This window comes from Dromiciops gliroides, chromosome X (assembly GCF_019393635.1).
Source record: "Dromiciops gliroides isolate mDroGli1 chromosome X, mDroGli1.pri, whole genome shotgun sequence".
NCBI classification, from domain to species: domain Eukaryota; kingdom Metazoa; phylum Chordata; class Mammalia; order Microbiotheria; family Microbiotheriidae; genus Dromiciops; species Dromiciops gliroides.
Genome location: NC_057867.1, coordinates 72,345,074 through 72,372,406, shown reverse-complemented (window position 1 = coordinate 72,372,406; position 27,333 = coordinate 72,345,074). Strand labels below are relative to the sequence as shown.

Below are 27,333 nucleotides of genomic sequence, written 5' to 3'. Positions count from 1 at the left end.
GTGGGCTCCCCAGGCTACTGGAAAAACCAAATGAGGTACACATCAACTTTCTACCCACCAGAGCCCAGTGGGGCCATTGGTCCAATAATTCATCTCTTAGTAAGAGTAATGTTAACAACATCAGCACATATACTAAAATTAGATAAACACAGAGAAGATTAGCATCACTCCTGTGCAAGGATGATGTGCAAATTCATGAAGGGTTCCATATTTTTTAATTAAAAAAAATGAATTTTAAACATCATTATGTGCAATTGGGAACAAATAAAATATTTAAAAATAATATAAATTTTACCTACATTTGTTGGGGGTGATGGAAAGTAGGAAGAAAACCATTATTCATCAGCATATGGAACTTCCAGTGTGAAAATTACCTCTAATAGTGCATATTAGCTACAAATCAGCAGCTACATATATAACTAATAGTCTTAAGGCCTTGTTTATAGCAATGAGAGGATAATACCCAATGGATTATTCATGGTCCCAGAGCCACTGTGTCAGAGGCAGGATTTGAATCCAGATCTTCTATAATCCAAGGCTGCACTTCTCTCCATTTTATCATGTTAACAATCTGTACATAAGAGAAGATTTCTATTTGTGTGTACTTGAGAGGGCAGCACATAACACCACCACCTGGTAAGGAAACTAATGAGAAACTATCATTCATTCATAAATTATAAGCATGCTATCCACAATGGGAACCACCTGGAGACTCTTAGTACTGATGATTTCCCAGGGTGAAAAAATACTCAGGAGAGGTCATCACTCAAGTATAGCACTGGATGTTTGCTCCGGCATAGAGAAGCCCAGTAATAAGAGGTCTTTCTAATGTGATACATTATAATGTTGCTAAACAGCCCACATTTCTATAGAATGTTAGGGTTTAGAAAGTACTTAACAGAAGGATGGGAAGCCCTGTGATACAGGTGATATTATTAGCCCCATTTTATTAATAAACAAACTGAGGCTTATAAAGATTAAGTGATTTGCCTGAAGCTTAGAAGAATGTGAGACAGAATGTGAACCCAAGCCCTTCATTAATATGGTCCCAGCCTACCTTTCTAGGCTCCTGGATTTTATTCTTTTTCACTGACTCTGTTTCAATCAAACTGATTTACTTGCTGCTATTCCCAAGACATGGCATTCCATCTCCAGCCTCCACACCTTTGCCTCAGGGAATCCCTAACTACAATCAAAGTTGGATTCAGGCCCCATCTCCTACAAGAAGTCTAACCTGGAAATTACTTTGCAGATGTTTTATATTTAATTCTTTATGGATGTGCTGTTTCTTCCTGTTAGAATGTAACCTCCTTGAGGCCAAGACCTTTTTTGGGTTTTGGCTTTATATCCCCAATATCTAGCACAGTGTCTGGCACACAGTGGTTGCTTCATAATTGAGCCCTGTCAAATCATAAATACAAGCGTTACTCCTCTATTTCACATATGGGAAAACAGGCTCCATCTGAGAGGTTACACAGGCCTACCATTGGGCATGATGGAGAATGAATGAAGACCAAACCTTCTGAATGACCACATGGAGGTGCTATAGTTCCAACCACATCAGGTTGCCTCTCTTATTTTAAGCAAAAATCAGGCCCCCTCACAGGCCCCCCACCCGGCCCCAAATCCACCAGCACAACCAAAGATCAGGAGTCCTCCTCCTCAGTCAGGTATGATGTAATATTTCGATGAGGCCTTTTGCTTCCAATGGGTGTGAGCTGCTGCCGACTTTTGCGACAATCAAAAATCCTCTGTCATGGGACTGAGGGCTATGAAAATCATGTCATAGCCACTCTGCTGGTAGATTTATTGGAGGGTAAAGCATGTCATTTATGCATCAACTCACAGGAGAGAAAAGCAATCCCTATGAAGTTAATCTAATAATAGACTGGGAAGCAATGATTACTGTTCCGTGTGCACCAGCTATTTCTAGCAGTGGTTGGCCTAATTCTGCAGGCCTCGCTTGTCAGAGCTTTGGGATTAACAAGTGTTTAGCTGAAAACCTATGGGGAAACATCAAGAAATGGCTTAATGAGGAACAAGCCCTTCATTCCTTTCCACTGGAAAGATGCTGAAATCATGTCTTCTCCATTTTTTCCTCCCCCTCCCACTGCCCACTTTTAAAAGCTCCTTGCACTAGACAGATTTCTCATATAAAACAAATTCTAGGGAATGATTTTCCAGTGAATATAGCCAAACTAGACCCTTTTCCATGTCTAGCACTAGAACACCATTCAGTTTTGACAGTGGAAGACACTGAGTGTAATAGGATTCCAATCTTTCAAGTCAAGTTCTCTGCTGGGGCTGAATTGCAATAGTCGGCATTGCTGGTTAGATTTTTGCACACACACACACCGCCCCCCCCCAGTCTAAAATATTGGATGGAAGGAATTCCAATCGATCACTTTATGGCTGCTTTTCTTTTCAATTTAATTCCATTCAAGTGAAAGAAAACAGCCATTCTCTAGGCCAGAAGCTTAACTAGGGTAGGGCAACAGGACACCAAATTTAGAGGTTGCTGATAACATTCTTTAGGGAAACAAGTTTAGCCCCTAGTTACTAAGAATTAAGCTTTACTCCCTTATCACAAATGGTGGCTTCACAAGGCATCCTTGACCCCTGTCTAATCTCAATCTCTCTCTCTCTCTCTCTCTCTCTCTCTCTCTCTCTCTCTCTCTCTCTCACACACACACACACACACACACACACACACACACACACACACACACACACACAGTGCCCTTTAAACTATTTTCTCCAAAGATGGTTTGCAGAGCTTGCCCTGGGTGAAATAAAATTTCTAGTTATGGCTTGGTTCACAATCTCTGTTTTTATCTAAAACACCTGGAGACCTGAACCACAAAGACTCAGAACCATGATGGAAGGTTCACAAAAAAACAAAAACCACAGGGACAACACTTGGCCAAAGAAAAGAGAGAAGGGCCATGAATCTCTAAAAATTATCATTGTTCTAATAACCAGATTTTTCTGCTCTCATGCCCCAGATGGGGTCCTGACTTGTACCACATTATTATGAAAAGCTTGGCCACCACCACTATGCAGTATCTTGCTTCACGAAGAGGCAGCACATCATAGCAAAAAGATAGTGAGCCATGAATTAAGAGATCAGGGCTTGCTCTGTGGTTAACAGTGGGAAAACTGATAGATGGCCTTCTCTAGGCCTGAATGTCCTCCCTCATCTGTCAAATGAAAGGGTTGGGTCAGAGGACCTAAAAGGTTTTCTCTAAGATCTACTATTCTAGGATGTGTGGGGGGCTTGACTGTAGAACCTGTTTCTTGAAAGTTGGTTTGCTCATCTATTTCTTCAACATTGACAGGAGTGGGAAAACCCAAAATGATTCATCACAATAAAGATTCTTCCACAGATTTAATTCTATTTGTCACTTGCTATTGCCCACCTTCTTGAAACCTCAAACCATTTCCTAAAAAGTTCTTCTCTTCACTGATTTATCATCTCTAAATTAGAAAGGAGAAGTCTGTGGTTTCTCCTTGAAATTCACAATGATACAAGGAGATCTCTGGTGTGAATTAAGTATTGCTTCCTGTGTGCCAACAAGAAATCTTCTAACATTCCAAATTTCTCATACCCATGTCAGCAGTTTGTCATTACCTGCTTCTGATTTCAGAGTTTAACTCAATTCAAATGCCCTCTCCTCCTACTCCAGGCACTGAAGTCACACATGTGCTCCCATTTAGCCAATTCTCCCCATGCAGAGACAACTTTGAGCTCTCTGTGGCTAGCTCCAGCAACATGTGCTGCCAAGTCTTGGCCATTTCAACTCCACAATATCTCTTGCATATCTACCCTTCTCTCAAATCACATGGCCACCTCCCTGATTCAAGCCCCTGGTTCATCACCTCTCACTTGAGCTATTCTAATAGCTTCCTAATTGGTCTCCCTGTCCCAAGTCTCTCCCTGCTCCAACCCACCTTCTACACAGCTGCCAAAGTGATATAGTATAGAGTTGACCAAGGGCTGACCATGGCCCTCCTTTGATCAAAGAGCTGCAGTGGCTCCCTAGTGCCTGTAGGATCAGCTACAATCTTCTGTTTGGCATTTAAAGCAATCAATTGATGAGAAACTAGTCTCCTAGGAAAAGCAGTGTACCCTGGATGTTTCTACTTCCTGTTTTCATTCCCTTCTCACCCCATTCATTTCAGACTTCCAACACCGTTCACTTAACTAAAATGGCTCTAAGGTATTCAACAATCTCTTAATTATTAAAGCAAATGCCTTTTTCTCAGTCCTCAACCTTCTTGACCCATTGCTGGATGCTCCACTGCTGTTACATTTCCTCAGCTTTTGTGGCAGTGGTCTTGCCTAGTTCTCTCCCACTTATCATAATCTCCTATTGATTAAGTATGATGTTTACCTCCTAAGCCTGGCTCTGTTCTGGGCCCTTTGCTTGTCTCTCACTATGCCCTTTCTATATAATATCATCAACTCCCAAGGGTTCAGGTAAATAAGCCCAAGAAACCTAAGGAGAGAGGACTGTTTGCATCATCACTAAACCAACTAACTACTATATCAACAATTCCACCATAATGTAGTTTTCTAAAAGACTTCCTAAGGTACTCTTAGAAATTAATCAGATGGTCAACTTTGAGTTTAATTAAATTTAATAAACAAATGCATTTCACTTTTGATTCCCATGCAAAAATGAAATATAAAATACACTGTGGTTCTGATTAGTTATCATCTAGACTATCTATCCTCTTTTGACAGAAGAGGAAACTGAGACCCAGAAAGAGTCAAAGACTAGCCAGAGGTCACATTGGTAATTAGTAACAAAACCAAGGTAAGACGTCAGATTCCCTGAATTTCAACTCAATCCTTTTTCTACTACATCTCCAAACTAAAACTGGATATTTTGTTTATAGTCCTGAGATGACTGTCTTATATCCAAACACCAAGAGGAGAAAGTCCTTCCTCACCACCATCTCTTTTACAGACCAAGTTGTATTGGTCCCATGCTCAATATTCTCATTGAAGTCAATGCAGGTTCCACATGAGGGGTAAAATCAGGACATAGTTTAAGAAGCATTTATAACTTTATAGTAAGAACCCAAGTTTTCTCCTGAAACAATGTTTGCATTTTATGAAAGCATTTATCAAAGCTCTTTGTGCACATATGTGCACATACCTTCTTTGTGAATCTCTGTCTTATAGGATCACAGAATTGGGAGTTATAGCAGGGTTAGTGGAAACAGCACTAGCTCTGATGTCAGAGGACTTGTGTTCAAAATCTGGAAAGTGTTGCCCAGGTGACCTTGAGTAAGTCACTTGACTTCCTTGAACCTCCATTTCCTCACCTTTAAAATAAGAGGGTGGAACCAGATGGCTCCTGAGGTCTTTTCTCTGAGTCTACAATTCACCAAATTATGAGCAATTCTAGATGGAACAAAACATACATGGGGGAGGAAGGGGGTCTCAGTACCAGTATCTCAAGAAAAAAATATATAACTACATTATTCCTACACCAAAGAGAGCAACATTTCTGGGAAAGGACCCCATCCTCCTAGACAGAAGGCTTTCACCATTTTATGTCTTCATACCTCAAAAGTTTTTAATGCCCCTGAGATGCTAAATAAAATCTGCAGAACATGGTTTGTTGTCAAGTTTCAGGAAGGCATGTGTGTAACAGGTGAATGGGGCAACTCACCAACTCCAGCAAATACCACCAAATCATACTGAAGGAAAATGTACAGAGAAAACCAGTGTCCATTTTCCAACACAAATCAAAGTAAAAATCTTCACTAAAATCATCCGACTGTCAGAAACACTTTGCAGATGTGGTTATAAACAAAGCCATACAAAGGAGGGCTGGCTGTTCAGATTCTGGTATCATGTGATGGCTCTTCCTAGTTCTGGAAAGATTCCATTTCCTATGGATCCAGGAGTAGTGATCTATGAGTAGTCTTTGAGGAAACAGGTTCCATAATCTGTTCCATTCAAAGTGGAACCAAGAGAAAAGAAATGCTAAATGCTGGGATCCAGACTTTATGGACTTTTTTTTTAATGAGACAATTGGGGTTAAGTAACTTGCCCAGGGACACACAGCTAGTGTTAAGTGTCTGAGGCTGGATTTGAACTCAGGTCCTCCTGAATCCATGGCTGGTGCTCTATCCACTAGCTGCCCGGGGGATCCAGACTTTAAATGAGAATGGTTACATCTAATGTCTTTATACAATCATACAATGTTAGAAGAAATCTTGCAGTTTATCTAGTCAAATCCTCATTTCATATCTGGGAAAACTGAGGCTAAGTAAATCTAGACTCATGGTTTCAATGACTTCCATGGAATGGGTCCCCCGATTTGCACCCACCTTGAATCTCTCTTTGGACATTTCTACCCAGAGCCTCACTAGCTCCTGATACATAAACCAAACAAAACCAAGTATCATTCTGTCCAAAGCAGCCTCTTTATAGAATCCCCAATTTCTGCTAATGATACCACCATTTTCTTGGTCATTATGCTCAAAACCTGAGGATTATCTTTGTCCCCTCCTTCACCCAACACCCTACCAGTTGCCATGTCTTAATCTCTCCTCTCCAGGTCTTTCAAATTCTGCCCTTTCTTGCTATTCCCACTGTAAAAACTATTTTTTCGGCCTTTATTACCACTCTTGGGAACTATTTTTTAAAACCTAAAAACTTATTTGGTATAATGCAAAGAGCACTTGCTCTGGAGCCAAAGGCCCTGGGTTCAAATCCCATCTTGGACTCTAATTACCTGTGCGACCTTTAGGCAAGTTCCTGCCCCTCCCTGGACCTCTGTAAAAGAAGGGGGTTGAGGTGAATTATATGGTCTCTAAGCTCCCTTCCACCTCTAGATCGATAAAATCATGGAACAGTCAGTCAAAAGATATTTACTAAGCACTTACCACAAGCCAGCAGGCATGGGGAATTAACATGAGGTCAAAGGATGCAACAATCCTTACTCACAAGGGCTATGATCTCCATACCTCTAATAATTAATTTCTCCTTCCTTCTAATACATTCTTCGCACACCTACAAAATTCATTTTATTGTATTACCTCATTTAAAAAAATTATCAATGATGCCCCAGTGCTTCGACTGGAAAAAGTCCTAACTCCCTAGCTAGACACACACAGCCTTCTTTTATTTTTTAAATTGTGAAAGTATTTCATTATTTTCCAGTTACATGTAGAGATCGTTTTCTTTTCTTTTCTTTTCTTTTTTTTAGTGAGGCAGTTGGGTTTAAGTGACTTGCCCAGGGTCACACAGCTAGTAAGTGTTAAGTGTCTAAGGCTGGATTTGAACTCAGGTACTCCTGACTCCAGGGCTGGTGCTCTATCCACTGCGCCACCTAGCTGCCCCTAGAGATTGTTTTCAACATTTGTTTTTATAAGATTTCTAGTTTCAATTTTCCCCCTCCCTTCCCTCCTCCCCAAGACAGCAAGTAATCTGATAAAGGTTATATATGTACAATAACATCAAACATATTTCTGCATTAGTCATGTTATAAGAGAAGAATCAGAGCAAAAAGGAAAAACCTCAAAAAAGAAACACAACACCACCAAAAACAAAAGAAATAGTATGGTTCAATCTGCATCCATATTCCACAGTTCTTTTTTTTTTTCTTTTCTGGATTTGGAGAGCTTTTTCTATCATGAGTCCTTTGGAACTATCATTTTGTACCCTTGTATTGCTGAGAAGAATCAAGTCTCTCACAGTTGATCAACACATAATGTTGATGATACTGTGTACAATGTTCTCCTGGTTCTGCTCATCTCACTCATCATCAGCCCACGCAAGACCCTCCAGGTTTCTCTGAAATCCACCTGCTCATCGTTTCTTACAGCACTATAGAATTCTATTACATTCATATACCACAACTTGTTCAGCCATTCCCCAATTGATGGGTGGCCCCTCAATTTCCAATTCCTTGCCACCACAAAAAGAGCAGCTATGAATATTTTCACACACAGCCTTATTGAAGCAAGTGCCATCTTCTTAACATAATCCAAGCTCTAGCCACCTTGAACTGCTAACCATTCTAGGCACACACACCCTGTGTGCTTCTTCCTATCTTTGTTTAAGCTGCTTCCTATCTCAGGAGTGCCTCTCCCTGCCCCCAACATCTGGTTTCCTTTTCTTCAAAATCCAACTTATCACATAAGACTTGCTGAAACCCTGCTCCGCCTTGGCATCCCAAATCAATCTGCCCCTCCTCTAATTATACGTTGGCCTCTTCTATTTAATTCCATTCTACAAATATTTATTCAATGCCTCTTCCATGAAAAAAAGATCTGAATCTCTGCCTCAAGGATCTTAGATAAAGATATATCTAAAATATAAGGGGAAGTAAGAAATTCTCTCTCTCTCACTCTCACACACACACACACACACACACACACACACACACCCCATTCTATTTTTAGTATAGCTCTGTGTGTGTGTGTGTGTGTGTGTGTGTGTATACACATACATGTGTGAGTGTCAATGTGTGAATGGATCTCCTCTCCCATACTGGAGTATAAGTTCACTGAGGGCAAGGGCAATGTCTTATTCATGTGGGCAGCTCTCTATGCCTAACACAGTTCAGGTATTTCTGACACTATCAGGTTGCAGCCTAGGTTTAGCTAGGAGGCTCAGTTATACTTTCTTTTTTGTTTGCAGGGCAATGAGGGTTAAGTGACTTGCCCAGGGTCACACAGCTAGTAAGTGTCAAATTTGAACTCAGGTCCTCCTGAATTCGGGCCAGTGCTTTATCCACTGCGCCGCCTAGCTGCCCCCTCAGTTATACTTTCTGATCCAACAAGAATAGATCTATTTATTGTCCTTTATATGAAAAGTGTGCACTCAAAGGTCACCTAAAACCAGTCTGCACTCAAGGGGTTTACATTTTGTCAGAGAGCCAACAAAGAACCAGATTTTTCTAAATATGAAAATGTGAGGATTGGCCAAACAATGAGGGAGCAAAGGAATTAGGGTTCCCTGAATTCTCTGTGGAAAACCTCTGGAAGCATAAACTTCGAATACAGCTCAAGTTATCTCTTTTATTCATTTTAAATTCACTGCTGCCACTGGCACCTGCCAAGTTGGGGGCCCATCATCAAACTGGAGGCCTCTGCAATGGCCTGCTGCCCTGAGATATTTCAGCTCTGCTGAGATGCACCCAGGGAGGGTGCACACCCAAAATTGCTGGAGCATACTGGCTGCTTCACATGCCCTAAATGGATTCGCTGAAATAAGCATAATAAATGAAAGAGAATAAAATACAAAAACAATTTCACACTAAGTGAAGGCTTGACTTATAGGAAGTGGCAGCTCTGATGGCCCAAGGCGTGGAATTAGTTTTGCCACTCGATAATTTGACTGATTCACTCGAGTGGCCAGAAGAGGACATTTTCTGCCTGATTTCAGGGTAATCAAGTCACCTGCTCAGCAATGGCTGGGGCCAAGTCAATCGCACTCTGCTGAACACTGAGTGTGTGCAGTGAGTAGCAAGAGGAGAGGCTTTCTGCAAGTGTGTGCAAAACTACTGAGCTGTTAAGGAAAGTGGGAATGAGCTTGTTATAATGCTGCACTGTAGCAGCTTTTGTATGGGATATAGAATTTGAGAGGAACTGAACTTCCTGGTTCCAGCAAGTAACTGACCAACCTGGGGGCTGGTGCTAAGAGTCTGGTCAATTATGTTTCCAATAGTGAAACCAACAAGTCTTCAATGGCTCTGTGATCATACTGATTTGGTGGGGTGGGGTGGGTGGTCCCTTCCATTTGTGCAAAGGGCAGCTCATCCCCACATTATCATCCTGTGCAACTCATGTTCAGCAGTAATTGGAAATTAGACTGTTTCAATTCAATAAATAAATAAAGAATCTATGATTTCTTGGTGACTTCTTTATGTAGGAACTCCTTCCACCTAGTCATATTGCAACCTGTCCTTACTCAACAAGATTTTGGGAGTTGCTTAAGGCACAGAGGTTAACTGACTTGGGGTTCTGAACCTTTCCTTTGTCATGGAATCCTTTGGGATTCCAGTGAAGTATATGGAACCCTTTCTTTAAATAGTGGTGTGGGGTTTTTCATGTTTTGGGGGGTTTTGGGGGGGGACATTGAGGATTAAGTGACCTGCCCAGGGTCACACAGCTAGTTAAGTATCGAGTGTCTGAGGCCAGACTTAAACTCAGGTCCTTCTGAATCCAGGGCCAGTGCTTTATCCACTGGCCGCCCCTCTAAATAGTGTTTTTAAATGCAGAAATTTTTTTTTAAAACATAGTATTACAAAGGGAAAAGAAAAATGTAATTTTTTCCCATCCAAGTTTGCAGATGCCCTGAAATCTCTGTGGACCACAAGTGAAAAGGCCTTGCTCTTGAGGGTCATGGATTTAAAACTGAGGCCCAGTGAAGCAGAATGACTTGGCGACATGTGATACAAAAAGGGGATTGGAACCTGGATCACACTCCAAGAGAAACAGAGCACTGCAAGCCACACACTGACTTAAAAAAACCACAGATTTCCATTATCTATGTTGTATTGATTTTTAAAATTTATTTTTGTTAAACATTTCCCAATGCCATTTTAAACTGGTTTCTGGGAGTTTAACTCCTGCCAACTCCCAGCCTACCACTATTTCCACTGTAGGAGGTGGCATGGGAACCCTGATATTTCTGGTAAGCCCAGCATTCTTATGCCACACCAACGCTTTAAAAAATTGAATAATAATTTCAATGTTTCATATAATTTAAAATTATGTGTTTTATACCTTCCCAATACTGAATAGTGTTGAAATGGAGTTGTACTATTTGTGTACGATAGAAGTACAACCTACTTAAGCTTCCTTTTAGCTAGCGGTTTAAAACAAAATAGGGCATTACCCAACACAAGCTAAGGAAGCAGAAATCATCTTAGCCAAAAAAGAATAAAGCAATAATGTCTAAACTTGAATGTGGACTCATAAAGATAATCCTGGGGGCAGCTAGGTGGTGCAGTGGATAAAGCACCGGCCCTGGATTCAGAAGGACCTGAATTCAAATCCGGCCTCAGACCCTTGACACTTACTGGCTGTGTGACCCTGGGCAAGTCACTTAACCCTCATTGCCCTGAGGGAAAAAAAAAAGATAATCCTGGCCCAGAATATTGGCATGCAAAGTCCCCTTCTTGTTACCAAAGGATGAGGAACTGTCATGTCAAGCACATAGTAGATACTTGTGAACACTTGATGAATGCACCAAAATCTAAGTCATTTATTTGGCTTTTCTAAGTTAAGCTCCCTCTATTCTGCAACTGGGCACAGGCAACAGGCTTGGCCAGAATGAACTTGATTCCCCTCATATATATATGGGCCACACTCAGCCAATGTCGACTGAGTGGGATTGAAGGAAGCAAGGAGAACACTGGGGACACATGACCCAGACTGGGGCAGAACCTGAATAAGGCAGGGCCAGAGGCCAGCATATCACACTGAGCTCATCCTAATTTGGAAGGGGCAGTGAAAGGGATAGTGCAGGTACTTCCGCAGTATGTGTGCAGAGGAGAGCCCAGAGACTCTTCTCTCATTTCTGAAACAGCACAGCACTAACACAGTGTCAGATGGGAGGGAATCTGGTGAGCCAAACATCAGGTAGGGGCTATCTGGATAAAGCTGGAGACACTTAGCACTAACATTTGGAAAACAGTACATTTGAAAAGCATAGTTAATCAATCTTCAAATGAATTATTCCTGGAGAAATTCAGCTGGATTTGGCAATTCCCACTGATAAAAAAGAAACATGCCAAACCCTTCAAATGATGCTCAATTACTACCTTTCTCAACCCACTTCCAATAGCTAAGTCAGCCTGATGATTCAACTACAGCCCTGTCCAGATCTAGAGGAATGCTACAGTTTTCTCACAGTCCTAAGAAACAAGTTCACAATCTCTCAAACCATCTATATTACTGAAATGATAAGGTGACCTCACCTAATCTAATACTCCTGTAGAGAAATAGTCTACAAAAGAAAGACTAGCATACCTTTCATTTGAGATAATCATTATAACTGAGAGCATGCTGGATTTCCATTGTTGATTTTCTAATCTACCTGGATTTCCTAGCTCTATCAAATATTGTGTAATACAAGCTTTCCTTAATAAAACTCCTTTCTAATTGAAATTCTCTAAGTATGCCTCAGTGCCATGATTCTTGGCATAAGGGTTTTTCTCATTATATTTGACTCTTCTAGACTAACCGACTAGCCTTCCATTTTGATAAAGAGGATAAAAATGGTGAATTTAAAACAAGTTAAAATCTTTATCCCTAACTATCTTTGAAGGCAGGAACAATTAAACCAAATTAGAGATCATCTGTGGTTGTAGGAGGGCAGAGGGAGGGAAAGATAATATAGTTAAGTGTCATGTTAAGAGAGACCAAAAAATCCATTCTTGGTTTTTGACACCTTTATTCTCTCAAGCTGTTGCTCCCTCATACAAGAAATATAGCACTTTAAGGTTTCCAAAACACTTGACATATTTACTCCCCCTCCTTTTCAATGCCATTCCATCTTCTAGCTGCAAATCAATGACCTCCCAGCATCTTAGATGAATCAGACTACATGTGAACCAAAGGATAATGGAAACAGGCAACATGGTAGATGTAAGCAGGCCACAAAATATTGCAACTTCACAGGGTCATAAGATCAGAACTCCAGAGCTTGAAAAGACTCTAGAAGTTAGCTGGTCCAACTCCCTCATTTTACAGTAATGGATATTAAGAATCAAGGAAGTTCAGTGACTAGTCCAAAGTCACACATATGTTAACTGTCAAAGGCAAAGGAAGGATCTGAATCCAAGGCCCAGGATTCCAGCATAAATATCTTTTCCAGCGCACCATTTTATAGTGAAAGAAAAGAAAGTGAGACAGTCGTGCGGCAAGAGCAAAGAGTAACAGAAACATTTTATTAATATCCACAAAATATCCTAAACTTATAGGAAGGACTCTAGTATAATGGGCCAGAATCTCTATGGAGGGGTCATATCAGGAAATGGAGAATAATAAGACAAGAAGACACAACACGGAGGGGTTGTAATCTGCACAGGATCATGAATTGATTAAAATACTGAAGTATTTCTATATATTTCTCACATACACATGGCACTACCAAATTATGAATCTGCAGTCAATTTTTTTCTTTTCTGTCTTGCTATAATAATGTGTAAAGCTTTTTGTAAATTGCACAATGCAATATAATACTATCATTTCTTATTGTAGGTAAGAGAATGAGTAACAATGTCTTGATTGTAACATAGCATTTAGGGTAAGGAAAGAAACTTCCAATATTCCACAGTATCTGCAATTTTGTCAATGTGGATATTGCCTCCAGTTGTAGATCCAGGCTGTGTGCTTGGCCACATCTTCCCATAATTTCACCAGGGAATCTTCCCAGTATACTAAGGCCCTTCCTTGAGCTTTCCTGGCATTTTGTCCATCGGATACCCAGCCCTGTCTTCATGTAGCCAAACCATCTTCTTTTCCAATTAGACATGTCTCTTATGCCATCCCTTAGGCTTCTTTCTCTTCATAATTAATTTGCGGTGTGACAAAAACCTGCTTACACACACTATGTGCTTTTCCACTGTCCTTTGCATGAGATCTAACTTCAGTACTTTGGAAACTCCAGTGTTCAGTGGCTCACAGATACACATCACCACCAGAAGAATGAGACATGTGGGGTCACTTAAAGAATTAGACAACTTCCCCCAAAGTAATTCAACCTGCTTTCCTCTTTCTATTCAAAGCCATTTGCAAACCTAAAGCAGATCTAATATGCAAGTTTAACCAAATATAGCCACCAAAATATTAGTAGCCACTTTGGGGGGGGAGGAGAAGGGAGAAGGGATATACAGCATCTTATGGGGTAAATATTTGGTCTTGATGATTTCAGTACCTGGACTTGCAGGTGATATTTGGTTTTGGATCTAAACTTTGTTTCATCCTAATTTTCCTCGATGCCAGCAATATTCATCAACATATCAACTCTTACTTCCCCAACCAGTAGTTTCTGTTAATATATTGTATTTCTCTATAGGGAAGACCCACATGTTTTTCACAGCCTATCTGGATAACATCATATTAAAGCAATCATAACCCTAAGAATTATCACACGGAACAAATATTGATCCCATATGGAGTTAGGAATTTGGGGAGCAAGTGACTGAACTGGACTCCACACAAGGAAAAGAACTCTGGCCACACTCCTACTGAAGTCCTACTATTGGTCTAGCAATTTATCTTCCACAACAGTAGCTGTGATCTTGCTATTCACCATAAAATGTAATTCTATTGAATGTCAGGTGAATAGATCAAGACACATACTGTCATTCTTCATATCTGATTGGATGCCTCCCCATGCATATAAACGTGGCTGATAGTATGATTTCCCATGTATACAAATATGGTTTGAAAGCTGGGGTGAGAAATGGTAATTTGTTCAACAAGGGTCACCAGGCATGTCTTCCCTTTGGATTACAGCTGTGGCCTCTTTTCCTTGGAACCCTATATCCTTTCCCACAGTTTTAATGGTCATGTCTATACAAATCTAGGTATTTAGTCTTAGGGTCCCTTCTGAACTCCAGTGTCACATCATCAAATACCTGCTGGATATCTCTTAGATTCCCCATACACATCTCAAATTCACTATATCCCAAAACAGAAGACATTACTTTCTCCCACAAAACCCACCCTCTTCCCCAAATTTCCATATCTCTGTTGAGGGCACCATCATCCTCCCAGTCATACAGGTTTGGAACCTCAACATGACCTCTGAGTAGTTCTTTTCCTTTAGCCTTTTCATACTACCCAATCATTGCCAAGATTGGGCAATTCTCTCTCTACAACTCTTGCATCTGCCCCTTCTCTTCCTTCACTCATCTATACCTTCATCAACTCATGATTTAACTATTCTACTAGCTTGTTCTACCTTATTCTAAATCATCCCTCTCAAATACATCCTCCACAAAGCTGCCAAAATAATCTTCCTAAGGGACAAGTCTGACCTTGTCTTCTTTTAGCTCCAAAGTCCCTAATGGCTCCCCATTGCCCATCAGACAAATGGAAGCTTTTTGGCTTGCTATTTAAGGCCCCCTGCAATCTGGCTCTCACTGACATTTCCTAGTCTTTTTTTTCCACAACCCCTCCCTCTTTACAAGCTCCAGTCAAATTGTACTGAGTTTCTAAAAAATTGACACACCATATCCTGCCTCCATGCTTATTCAAATGTCTTTCTCCATACCTGTAATGTAATCCCTCCTCATCCCCTCCACTCAGGAAGAAGGTGCCTTCCAGCATTTTGCAATGTTACATGAAATCAATTTTGCTACTCAATAGATTATCTATCTTGCCCATCCCAGTATCATCTATAATTTTAATAACGGCACATATGACTCCTATGTTCTTACCATAACTCAAAGTTATTTGTACATATGCCTCATCCCAGTCATGTCCTACCACCAGACTGAAAATTCACTGAAGGCAGGGACTATAATCTCCATCATTAGCACTGGCCCATACAAAGAATAAGTATTGAGGTCATATGGATAAATGCTCTTGGGGAGTAGAGAAATCATGAAGATCAGAGATACACACAGAGAGATTTGTTGTTTGGTTTTTATGAAGATTAAGATTTTTGCTGTAGCTTTATGAACACAGTCCTTTAGACCTTTTCTAGAAACAATATCAACATTAGTGCACATAAAGCATAGTATCATACAGTCGATCCCCACTCCTGCCCTCACCATGCATTCCCTTCCTCATCTCTACCTCACAAAATTCCTACCTTCCTTCATACCCATGTTTGGGTGCCACCTTATACATCAGGGTTTTCCTGATTCTCCACTTATCCACCCATTAAGTAGTAAATGCTCTCTCTCACTTAAAATTATTTCATCTTATTTGGTACATCATTTCTAGCTCCTTATCTATATCCATGTTTGATTCCTATAGAAAAATAGGGGTTCCTTAAGGGCAGGGGGCATATCATTTTATCTTTTTATCCCCAACACCTTAAAAATGCAATAAATATGTATTTAACTGAATTGTTAAACAACCAATTGCCTTGGAAAGTGCTTGTTTTTGAAATGTGGAAAGGGTGGACCAGAATCTTTCTCTGATTTTGTGAGCTAGGAGTGGACACTGCCTACTTGACAAACTTATCAATGAGTTTACAGGTGTCTGCATATAAGCCATAACATAAACATTATCCCACCAGCATGCAATAAAAACAACAGATTTGCCAACACCAAAGAGACATGGAGGATGGTGTCAAAGTGTTCTTTTGACTTTTCTTGTTTTGGTTTTGTTTGTTCCTTTGTTTGTTTGTTTGTTTGGGTGGGGCAATGAGAGTTAAGTGACTTGCCCAGGGTCATACAGCTAGTGTCAAGTGTCTGATGCTGGATTTGAACTCAGGTCCTCCTGAATCCAAGGTCAGTGTTTTATCCACTGCGCCACCTAGCTGCCCCCTGACTTTTCTAATAGGATCTAAATCAATCAGGTCTCCTGCAGAGTCACGAGGACCCAAAAGAACCACTCAACTGGAAGTCCAGGCAGTATTTCTTAGAAAGGTAAGAACTGAGCCTAACCAATGAACTGCTTTTAAATTTTTGCCTATTCTCCAACATCAAAGCAACTTCAAGGAACACTTCCTGCTAGTCCACAAGTTTTTTGTGGCTGAGAACTCACTTTAGAGGCTACTACTTAGATGGCTCTTTATGTGTCTCCCGGATTTACATGATGAGACTTTGTCATCTTCACCACATTCAAAGGTTTATACAAACTGCTTTACATACAGGTTCTAATTTGAGCCTCACAATAAGCAGCTTCTGAGGTAGCTGAGATTATCATTCCTGTTTCATAAATGTGGAAAATGAGATCTCCTAGTACTATGGCCAGAATATACTGCTGAATATCACAAGCACTATTAATGTCTAGTAGGCACAGAGGCAGTGTGGTATACTGTGGAAAGAGCCCCACCCTCTGACTCAGGAAGACTTGGGTTCAAATCTTTCATCTATGACTCTTGGCTAGTCACTTGACAGCAACCCCAGACAACTGTCTGAAGCTCGATGGTGCCTGACCTACATTAGAGAGCAAATCCTTCACTTAAGAGTTCCCTAGAATGATAATAGCACAAGTCTGGTAGAAATCAAAAATGTGCAAAACAACAAATATGGTGCTGGAATATAAAGCTGGGGCCAGGGCAGAGGGAGACTCCTTTCTTCAAGGAGTCTGCAATCTATGTTTAAAATTGTGAATCTGACTTGTCCCCAAAACATTGGTGTTCCTCAGGATCAGAGCTCAAGCGACTCCCTATGGACTCTTCAAAGAGCAATGGATTCTCTCTGGAATTGCATCTCATTTGGCTTGTCTGTTGATGAGAGGTTCTATAAGCATGACAAACAAAATACCACCTCTGGCCATTCTACAAATGTATGCCCTCAATCATAAGGACACCCTGTTGGAGAACAGAGGGTGCATCATCACCAAACTATTACCATCTTGGGGAAAATAAATCAAATCCTCCCTGAATTTCATCTCCTTATTCATTCCTGGGATGATACCTGGCTCAGAATCTGGGCTGGCACATCCTTGCCAGCTTGGAAGAGCCCTTATCTCACTTCTGAAAGGAGCATCACGAAGACCACTATAGTACAAGAAGAGAGATGTCTCCACATTAGTTGCCTTACTGCAGATGAAAAAGGTGCTCTAGCCACAAAGGTTCTACATCTCCCTTCCTGCTCTAAAGCCAGTGTTATACCATCCTAAAGTCACTGTCTCAAAGGCGTCCATCTTAAATATATTTTAAGCCACCTAACAATATGCCTAGTAACACTTAATTGCTTGCTTCCCTCCAATAAACACACAGATCCTATAAGACACATTTCCCCAATAATTATTACCTAATCCTTTCCCTAAATTCGCCAAGCACTTGGGAGCCAATATTGGCAGATCTAGTGTCTTGTCGTAGAACCTCTCCATTGTCCCTGCAGATGTCTGTAGATCTTTGGAAGAAAGGAGGGAGGGGGAGATGAACAGCTGCATGATGCTGCTTTTTCTGATTCTCCCAATGTTCTTCCAATTCTTCCAGTGGGGTACCAATGGAAGTCTGAGATTGTTAATATCCCTTACACCTTTAATAGAAAATAGTAAGAAAAGCACTTTGTTCTGGAGGGTTCCCTTGACAATTCCTACTTCCAGCGCATTTTGTTTAATAAGTATATAGAATTTTGGGGGATTAGCGTAACTACATGCTTTAGCTTAATGGGTTATTTCACTGTATCACAATAAAATAAAATGGTGACAGGCCAGCTTATCCTCTATCAGGCACACTGTACACAGAAAAGCTCGATGGTGCTATTTAAATGTGCTTCTTCTCCCTAGGGAAGGTTAAGTAGCCATTCGTGGCATTCATTACAGGAGTAAACCAGAAGTTTCTGCGGGAATTGTGAAATTTCATTTACTGTTTGGTGCAAGGGAAGGGAGGGTGGAACAGAGAAGATGGGGGATGGAGGTGGGAAAAGTAAAAATCTGTCTTCCAATAACCCAATAGATTTGGCTTCTGTGTATGTGATTTGTATAAAAGAGCTTTCATTCTGGGCTGGTTTGGGGCCCGACCAGATGGAACGCAGGGCATCATGGGATGTGTCATTTATCACTGTGACAGTGCGTAGGCAGCAGCGATCCTCTCACCATGGGGGGAAGCTAGTGCTGCAAATGTGGAGTGGCATTACAGCCGGACTAGTAGAGTTTGGCAACACTTGGACAGATTCTCATTAACTTAATCATATTAATTTATTAGCCATATATATCAAAGTAATTCACTCAAGAATTGTCACAAGGAACAATTTATAACTGTTAACAATCCCCACAGGAGAGAAAGATGGCAGCTATCCTGAAGAATGGCTTTATCCTTGCAGGAAAGGAAAACTATAATCATATCTTGGAATGTCAATGGTCATCAACTGGTTCTTCTCCCACTATCTTTCCCTGCTATTCAATCACTGAGGAAATGTACAAAAAAAGGAGCACAAAACTTATTTTATGGCTAATAAGAATAGTAGTTGGAGCTCATACTCATCAAGCATTTTAAGGCCTGCAAAATATTTTATGATAGCTGATAATCTTCTATAAATGTATTTGTCCTTAAAAATCCATTAGTCAGATTATTTCAAGGAAATCTTGTTGTCTACACATGAGAGTCTCTCTTTTAAGGTCCAGTCTAGCCATTTGAATCCATATGTGATCCTGCAGGCTGATGACACCCAAAGCATTATTCTTGCACAATTTTGAAGGCAATCAAATGTATTTCTTTTCTGAGGTCACAGTTCCTCCAATCTGAATCTGGGTTGATCCAGAAAGCTGGAAATGAATAGCCCATGTATAAGCAAACCATGTTATGATGGAACACATTGAGCAGAAATGGGCTGACAGCAAAGGAGTGGGAGTCAGGAATTTAGATGAAACGATAACATACATGGGAACAGGTACCAAGGGAGGGGACCCTTGGACAAGATCAGCAGCACATGGCTTGAAATGGCTAAGATATATCTACTATAATCAAAGGAGTTCCTGTTATTACAATGATATTTTTAGATTTTTTCCTTGGTTCGAGAAAGTTGAAATTAAAATGTAAAAAGCATTCCCACAGCAAATTGAAAACCATTAGCAATTTGGGGAAAACCTGGACAGTGCTCTACCAATTGACTCTTACTAGGCATTCAAGAGGTCACAGGTAGTTAAGGAAGATGTGCTGAGTTATCTAGTGACCCACTGGTGAAGGGTATCAAATAAGGAACTTTTAACTACTCATTGCTAGCCAGATGCTGTTCACAAAAAAACAACAGCATTTTTTTAAAAGCCCTGACACTTTTTAAGAGAAATTACATGAATTAAGAGAAATTAAAAGAATTTGGATCTAAAGTACATGTTATCTCCCTTTAGGGCTTCACCTGAAATTTCTCTCTGGTCAAACTACACATATGTCTCTTTGCTTGACAGTATAAGGAACACTGAATAAATCATTATGTATTATGACCATATGCATTTTTTCTTTACCCTTCTGTGATACACCTTTCTGAAATGAATTCATGAAAAATCAGAATTAATACATATATGTATATGTAAATGGTGTTCTATTACTTTCTATGAAAAGGCTGAAGAGCTACAGATGTTTCACAGCAGAGTTCCCATGGGGCCTGCTTTAATGAATAAATGATCATTATTTATAACTTGTATATTGCAGTGACTTTTGAAACACCCAAGTAGTTTAAACACTCAGCCTTCTTAGATATACTTTTAGTTTGGTGGCACCTGCCCATTTATTTATTTATTATTATTTATTTATTTATTATTTAGGTGGCACATTAGATTTCAGTAAAATCCTAATCCTGACATGACAGTAACCTTGGGTTTCTACACTGGCTCCGGTGAAGCCAATCAAGTTCAGAAGCTTTTCCACTAAGTCTGGTGATAGAGGAACTGGACATCTATTGGCTGAATAAGGTCAGAGTTCAGCCCAAGAAGGATGATCACCACCGAAGCTCTCAGGTACCAACAATTTTTGTGCACACCAACAATTATTACAAAGACATGAAGTACTGAACAAGTAATGACTGCAAAAGCCAGTTAGCCCTCGTGTGATGAAAACAAATTCTGAACTAGCAGAGTAAGAATTAAATGAGGTTTCACTGGATTAAGGCAATTACTGGGGAGGTTGGATGATCCTTTACTGGAGATGTCATAAAGGTCATTCTTTTTTTTTTTTTTTTTTAGTGAGGCAATGGGGGTTAAGTGACTTGCCCAGGGTCACACAGCTAGTAAGTGTCAAGTGTCTGAGGCCGGATTTGAACTCAGGTACTCCTGACTCCAGGGCCGGTGCTCTATCCACTGTGCCACCTAACTGCCCCCATAAAGGTCATTCTTGTTAGAATGGGCTGTATTAGGTGGCCTTGGAGGTCCCTTTATGAGTTATTTTGTTTTAAAGGTAGTAGAGCAAAAAAAATTTTTTTAAATAAAGGTAGTAGAGCAAAATGCTGAGTTATTTTGTCATGAAGGCAGGATGGCAGGTATTATCTGCTGGAGTATCCCCCTCCCCCATTCATACTACTGTCCCCTTTCTTGACAGTATAAGAAACACTGAATGAATCACCATGTACTATGACCACATGCATTTTTTCCTTACCTTTCCTCATTCACGAGCATTCTTCTAGCTAGGATTGATATGATTAGGCATTGCAAACAAACACTCATAGCTTTCGTGACCCACATATACATTTCTGCACTCCATGGAAACAAAAGGACAATTACTTAAACACACAGCTGAAATGTGGAGCTGCATACCACAGGAGATTTTAAGACAATGCTCCATATGGCCAGTGTTTCTCCCTTCAGTATTCCCTTCACCACCACCCCCTTCCCCAACTCAGCCCCCACCAAAGTATTTAATGGGATTTCCTATAAGGAAATGACAATTAATAAAGAACTGAATTACTGATTCATTAGATTTGAGTCACTGCAGCAACACACAACAGTTTTCATGAATACTCAAAAAATTCAATAATGTAACCTCTAGTAAAGCTTGGAAAGCCCTGAAGGACAAGGCATTTAGATCAATATTAGTTTATTTCAACTGCTGTGCAGGAGGAAGAATCACGGCTGATCATCAGATGAATTTTCTTACCTGTTGATGAGATAAGTCCAGGAGATATGAGGCCTGGAACACCATGGGGCAGAAGGCGTGCATTTTCTTGTATGGCCACTCCCAGGGAACGTTTGGGGGGTCTTCCAGGTCTTGAACTGTGAAAATACAATAAGAAGGCAGTTCAGAATACAATCTCTCTTTTAGAAATGCCTTCATCCACTCTGTTAGCCTTCGAAATCATGCTTAATTGCTGACCCTGATGGGATTTTCTATAAAAATACCATATTCAGCCATTATTAAAGAACCCCTTCTCAGAAGAAAGACTCTCATCATTACAGCAAGCACTGACAATTTCTAAGGCAGATTACGGTAGCAGGTAAGCATCTTGCAAAACTGGGGAATAACTCTTTCTATAAACTCAAAGTTAGCAGCCCTAGAAGGCTACCTGGGGACCTCTGAATTAATGCCAATCAGAAAGATGTGAAAGATTTCAGAACATGGAATCCACATGATACTTTACATGTTTCCTCATCGTCCCAAATCAATGGTAGGAAACTGCATTTGTCCAACAGACAGAGGCTGAGCGCAATTTACCACAATACTGAAAGCTAATGGTGAACAACAGCCTGCCTCTGAATTTTTTATTCCTACTAGCACCTTAGCAACCAGACTGAAGAGCAGGGCCCTCTCTTGGAGGAGCAGCAGCAACATAGCTCATGGGTTTTTTGAATCATAGTTCCCTTGGCTCACAGCATGATTGGTGTGCTTGACTGCTGTCTAAGGGTTAACTGAACCCATCAAATTGAGACATTCTTCATCCTACTCTAAACAGCTTATGAACTGCAGGCACAAATTTTAATCCCTAATGTAGCTAAGTAAAAGGTTCTGTATCTGCTGCATCCATCCACTGTTCTAATGCAGCTGGCATACCTGACATGTCATTTGAGAGCTGTCACCACAATGAGGAGATTTATAAGTCATATAACATTAGAATCCAGTTGTTTTGACGCCATGGAATAGAGAGAAAATATGACTTTCTAATGTTTGCAAAGATATTGCTGTTGCTTTTGGGGAGGAAGGCATTTTGCAAAGCTGAATAATAGGGCCTGTGACAAAATACTGTGCAATAGTATATTAAATAACCCGCTGCAAAAAATGTATGAGGTTCAGATGGAGAACATTTCCAAAAATGACTTCTGGTTCACAAAGAAATTTAAGTTAAAGCTCACTCGATCAACTTTGCAGCCACAAAGCTCTCCATCAATGTAAGACAAACTCTGCTTTTCAATGAAGACAACTTCCAGCAGCCTTACACAGAGGTACCATTACCCAGTTCATTTTTCATATGCTATTCTAGTGTTATTTTCTTTCATTGTACATCAATATTGTGTATCAATCCAACACAGAATATTCAGGTGTAGGCTTTTTTTTCTATTTATGACTACAATTTTATCCACCAGCTTCCCTCCCTTCCTTGTATATTTGATTCTGAGCTTAAGAGGAAGCTTAACCTTCCTTTGTAAATTCCCTAAATCAACTCTGGATATATTTTGTACTTAATTTTGTATGTAATTTTAATATAATTTTATATAGATATATATATGTGTGTGCTTACACATGCATACATGCATTCATACATGCATGCATAGCTTCCCAATATTCATAAGCTTCCTTGAGGAGAGAGATTTTTATTTTTACCTTCATATCATTACCACTTTGCACAGTGCTTAGCACATAGTAGAGAAGGATGAATAAACATTTATATTGTGCCTACTATGTGCCAGGCACTGCATTAAGTGTTTTACAAATATTTCATCTGAGCCTCAAAACAACCCTGAGAGGCAGGTGCTCTCATTATCCCCATTTTACAGTTAAGGAAACTGAGTAAAACAGTAGTTAAGAGTCTTGCGGGGGTGGCTAGGTGGTGAAGTGGATAAAGTGCCAGCCCTGGATTCAGGAGTACCTGAGTTCAGATCAGGTCTCAGACACTTGACACTTATTAGTTGTGTGACCCTGGGGGCAAGTCACTTAACTCCCATTGCCCCGCAGCAAAAAAAAAGTCTTGCTCAGGGTCACAGAGCAAAGAGGTGTCTAAGATTGGATCTGAACTCAATGCTTCCTGACTCCAGACCCAATGCTCTATCCACTGTACCACCTATGTGCCTCTAAAGTAGGCATTAGTAACTAGTTGATGAATGAATGGACAGTAATTTACCTTTCTTGTTTCTGGGCTGTTCCCCGGTTGTACTTTCCCTGCATGACGAGCTCTTTTGACTCTCATAAGGGAAGAGGCTCAAATGCAATCTGCTGGTATATCCGTGGGTTCTACTTCCCTACAGAATCACCTTCTACTATTCTGCTGCCATCTTCCTGAAGTGCACCTAGTGACCTAGCCTTGGCAGGTCCATTTTCCTGACAAATTTTTCTAAGTGGTTTTTTAGGTCGACCTTCTTTTGGGCTTCACTGTTTCTACAATACAAACTCTATGGCCTGTGTCTCCATCAAAACAATGCCTGTCCCATGGTGCTGCTTCCATGAACTACTCTGCTAGATGTTCCCTTTACTTCCACATGAAGTTATATTTTAAGAATCCAAAATGATAGACACACACCGAAGTTGGGAAGCACTGCTATCCCAATAGACTGCAGAGCCTAAGAAGTGTCAAGCAGACCACAGAAGCTTCCATGTGGGGACTGCACTTTCTGCTCCCAAAGGCTATTTAGGGTTTCTACTACCATATCTGGGTCACAGCATGAGTTGATAAACTGTAATTCATAAATAGTTCTTCTTCCTCCAAATAACTAATAAAGAGACTCGAAGTTTTAAATGTGTCAACCTGGGATCTAGGTATAAAAGAAAGCAATGTGTTTGGCTTGGACCTGTGCATAAAATACCGTTCAGTTGATTAATAAGCTAGGACAAGCACATTCAGCCCACAGTAGAAGATTTCAGTATGGTATGGGAGCAAGTTTTTCCTCTCCCTTCCCTGAATCAGCTTCAGGATGATGGAGAGCATGCCCTATGGACTCTTCAAAGGCATGGACACTCCCAGCCCAGCAGAGAACTACATAACTACATGTACAGGAAACTTCATGAAACCTCCTAAAAGAGAGAAAAGGCCTGGTGCCAACACTTAGCAATCCCTCTGAACATTTGTACTTGAAGTTTGAGCCCAATTTCCCTAGGAACCTTTGGTTCAGGTTAAAGGGAATATTTTGTGCCAACTGTTTTTCTGATACCACCTAAGTAAATACACTCTCCAAAAAACTACTTACTGATCATCCATAGGAAGCACTCCAGTGGTGGCTCATTAAGCTCTATTACTAGAAAGCCCAGGCCCTCAGAGCTATCCCTAAGACCACGAGGGAAGAATTATTCAGCAGTCAACCAGGAACCCAGCCTGCCTATACAAGAAGGAAATGGCTCCAGAGGAAATGCTACATTAGTCTGTTGCATATCTGTATATAATATGCATGGTCAAATTAAACTTTCTGTTATCAAAACCTTAAGGCAACCCTTAAGAGTATATTGTTCTCAGGGGCAGCTAGGTGGCGCAGTGGATAAAGCATGGGCCCTGGATTCAGGAGGACCTGAGTTCAAATGTGGCCTCAGACACTTGACACTTACTAGCTGTGTGACCCTGGGCAAGTCACTTAACCCCCATTGCCCCACCCCCCCAAAATAAAAAAAAATAATAAATTTTTTAAAAGAGTATATTGTTCTCTCTGAACACATGATTAAAGGACCAAGTCCTTGATCCCTCCCCTTAACCAGAAGAAAGCTCTGTGATCATTAAAAGGTCAGAAGATTGGCCTCCCTAACGGTGACCAGAGGACAAACCAGACACCAAGGAAAGACATATAGAGTGCTGACCCTTGGAACAGAGGCTTACACCTAAGGGGAACATCAGGACAATTGGAAGAAATGAGAAAAAGACTTTAATGCCCCTTCCACCAACACAGATCACCACCTATGACTTCATTGATGGTCTTCAAGAGTTGCTGTGGCCCAAAAAATCAGGAACACCATGTAGCCCACCTGGTGATTCATATATGTGTATATATGTATGCCTCTCTGGGCCTGGCAAAAATACTGATATCCAGTACACCAGTGGACATATACTCAATGCCCTTCCAGCCAGGTGGGGCCTTACTTCATTGTCCTGGAGCAGCCTGCAAGAACCTAACATCAAAGTCAGCCACTAAAGCAAAAATGCCAATGTGTTCGTTTCTACTCCTAAGGAAACTCTCTGAAACAGTGCGCTGAGTCAAAACTCTCTAGATGCCAGGTGAGTTACTGTACTTCCTCTTGCAGAGGACATACCAGAAATGCTCAAGGAAGAATCTGTAGAAAGTTGTCAAAGATCCGGTCCCAGTATCTTATCTGAAAGAGGTTTACTAGAAGCAGACCAAAATTTGCATATTAATCAAGACAAATAAACATGTAGTGATTTAAAGAGTAAACTGTTATTTGGGTGACAATTTAATCAGCATAGGTTGAAAGGGCCATCACTGCAGCATCCTGTTTCTGCTAAAATATTGATTGAGTTACTGATTTCAGTAATGCTTTCTTTTACAGGGCACAAATAACCATGTAATTACTCTTTAATTGAATGATAATTGCTTGTTGGCAATTATTTGTTAAATTTTCAGTTTAATTACAAGGTCATTTGTGCTCTGTAAAAATGAAGAGATGTCTTTTTTTTTCTTTTTAAAGTTATCTGCCCAAATGGCAGTGCAAGCATGAAAAAAGAAAGTTATCGAAGGCCCAAGGCAAAGAGCACCATACTAATAATACTGAACCTGGCATTAAATGGTTAAGACGGATCTTTGCTTCACTTTTTGCAGAATTAACAACAGATAGCACATTCTGAAGACAAATGGAGGGATTCTGTAGCAGAGGGTCTTGATTTCCTCTGGGGTCCAGGCCACCATTAATATTATCTACCCGGATGGTTTACTTTCATTCAGTGTGCTTTAGAAGTATTGAAATAGTAACACCACCTCCTGGGACTAAAGAATAAACCAAGTCAAAATATATTTCAGCAGTCCCTTCATATTTCTGCAATGGAAGTGGATTACCACCAATGCATTATCTCAGTAACCCATAAACTCCATTGAGTTGACAGTCATTAAATAACAGTGTCTTCTAATGTCAATGAGCAATGAAACAGTCTGATATACCTATTCCACTTAGTGACAGATGAGGGATACCACACTGATGGTTAAGATTTGGAAATTTCATGTCTATGCTTTTTATTGTGTCCTTGACCACCTATGAATCAGGTGGGTGAAGAATTTGTTTCAAAAAAGATAGCCAGTAAATAAATCAATGATCGATTTCCCAAGCCTTCCAGCCATTTAATCTAAAACATATGGCCAACATTTAATTTATTGAAGAATCACATATAACACCATTTTCTTCAAAGGCAGTGGGTCTTATTACACTTAAAAGGAAAATTTTCTCAGACTTTAGAAAGGAGGGAACAGATTGTTTTCAATGTAGGTCTCACACAAAGGATGGGGGCCTGAACTGGCAAACACTGGCTTAGGTTTATTTTTCTTGTAGGTCACTGAAATTTGAAATCCCTTAGGGAAGTCCCTGAACATGGTACCTCTTAGTTTTCCTTGGAGAAATAGTGAAAATGGGACTAGCATTACCTTGGAAGGTATGAT

General features: G+C 40.4%; 1 protein-coding gene and 1 non-coding gene across 5 annotated transcripts in view; one reads left to right on the top strand and one right to left on the bottom strand.

Annotated features, from left to right (window-relative positions):
* DACH2 (dachshund family transcription factor 2) overlaps positions 1-27,333 on the bottom strand; it is a 403,641-nt gene that overhangs the window by 174,113 nt on the left and 202,195 nt on the right. For all 4 annotated transcript variants that reach the window (XM_043974941.1, XM_043974942.1, XM_043974943.1 and 1 more), the window contains exon 2: positions 21,698-21,813. In XM_043974941.1, coding sequence (XP_043830876.1) covers positions 21,698-21,813 — 116 coding nt within the window. The remainder of the gene's footprint in view (positions 1-21,697; positions 21,814-27,333) is intronic.
* Positions 109-215, top strand: LOC122734232. Its single transcript, XR_006354035.1, has one exon. It is a non-coding gene; the product is annotated as a U6 spliceosomal RNA (small nuclear RNA).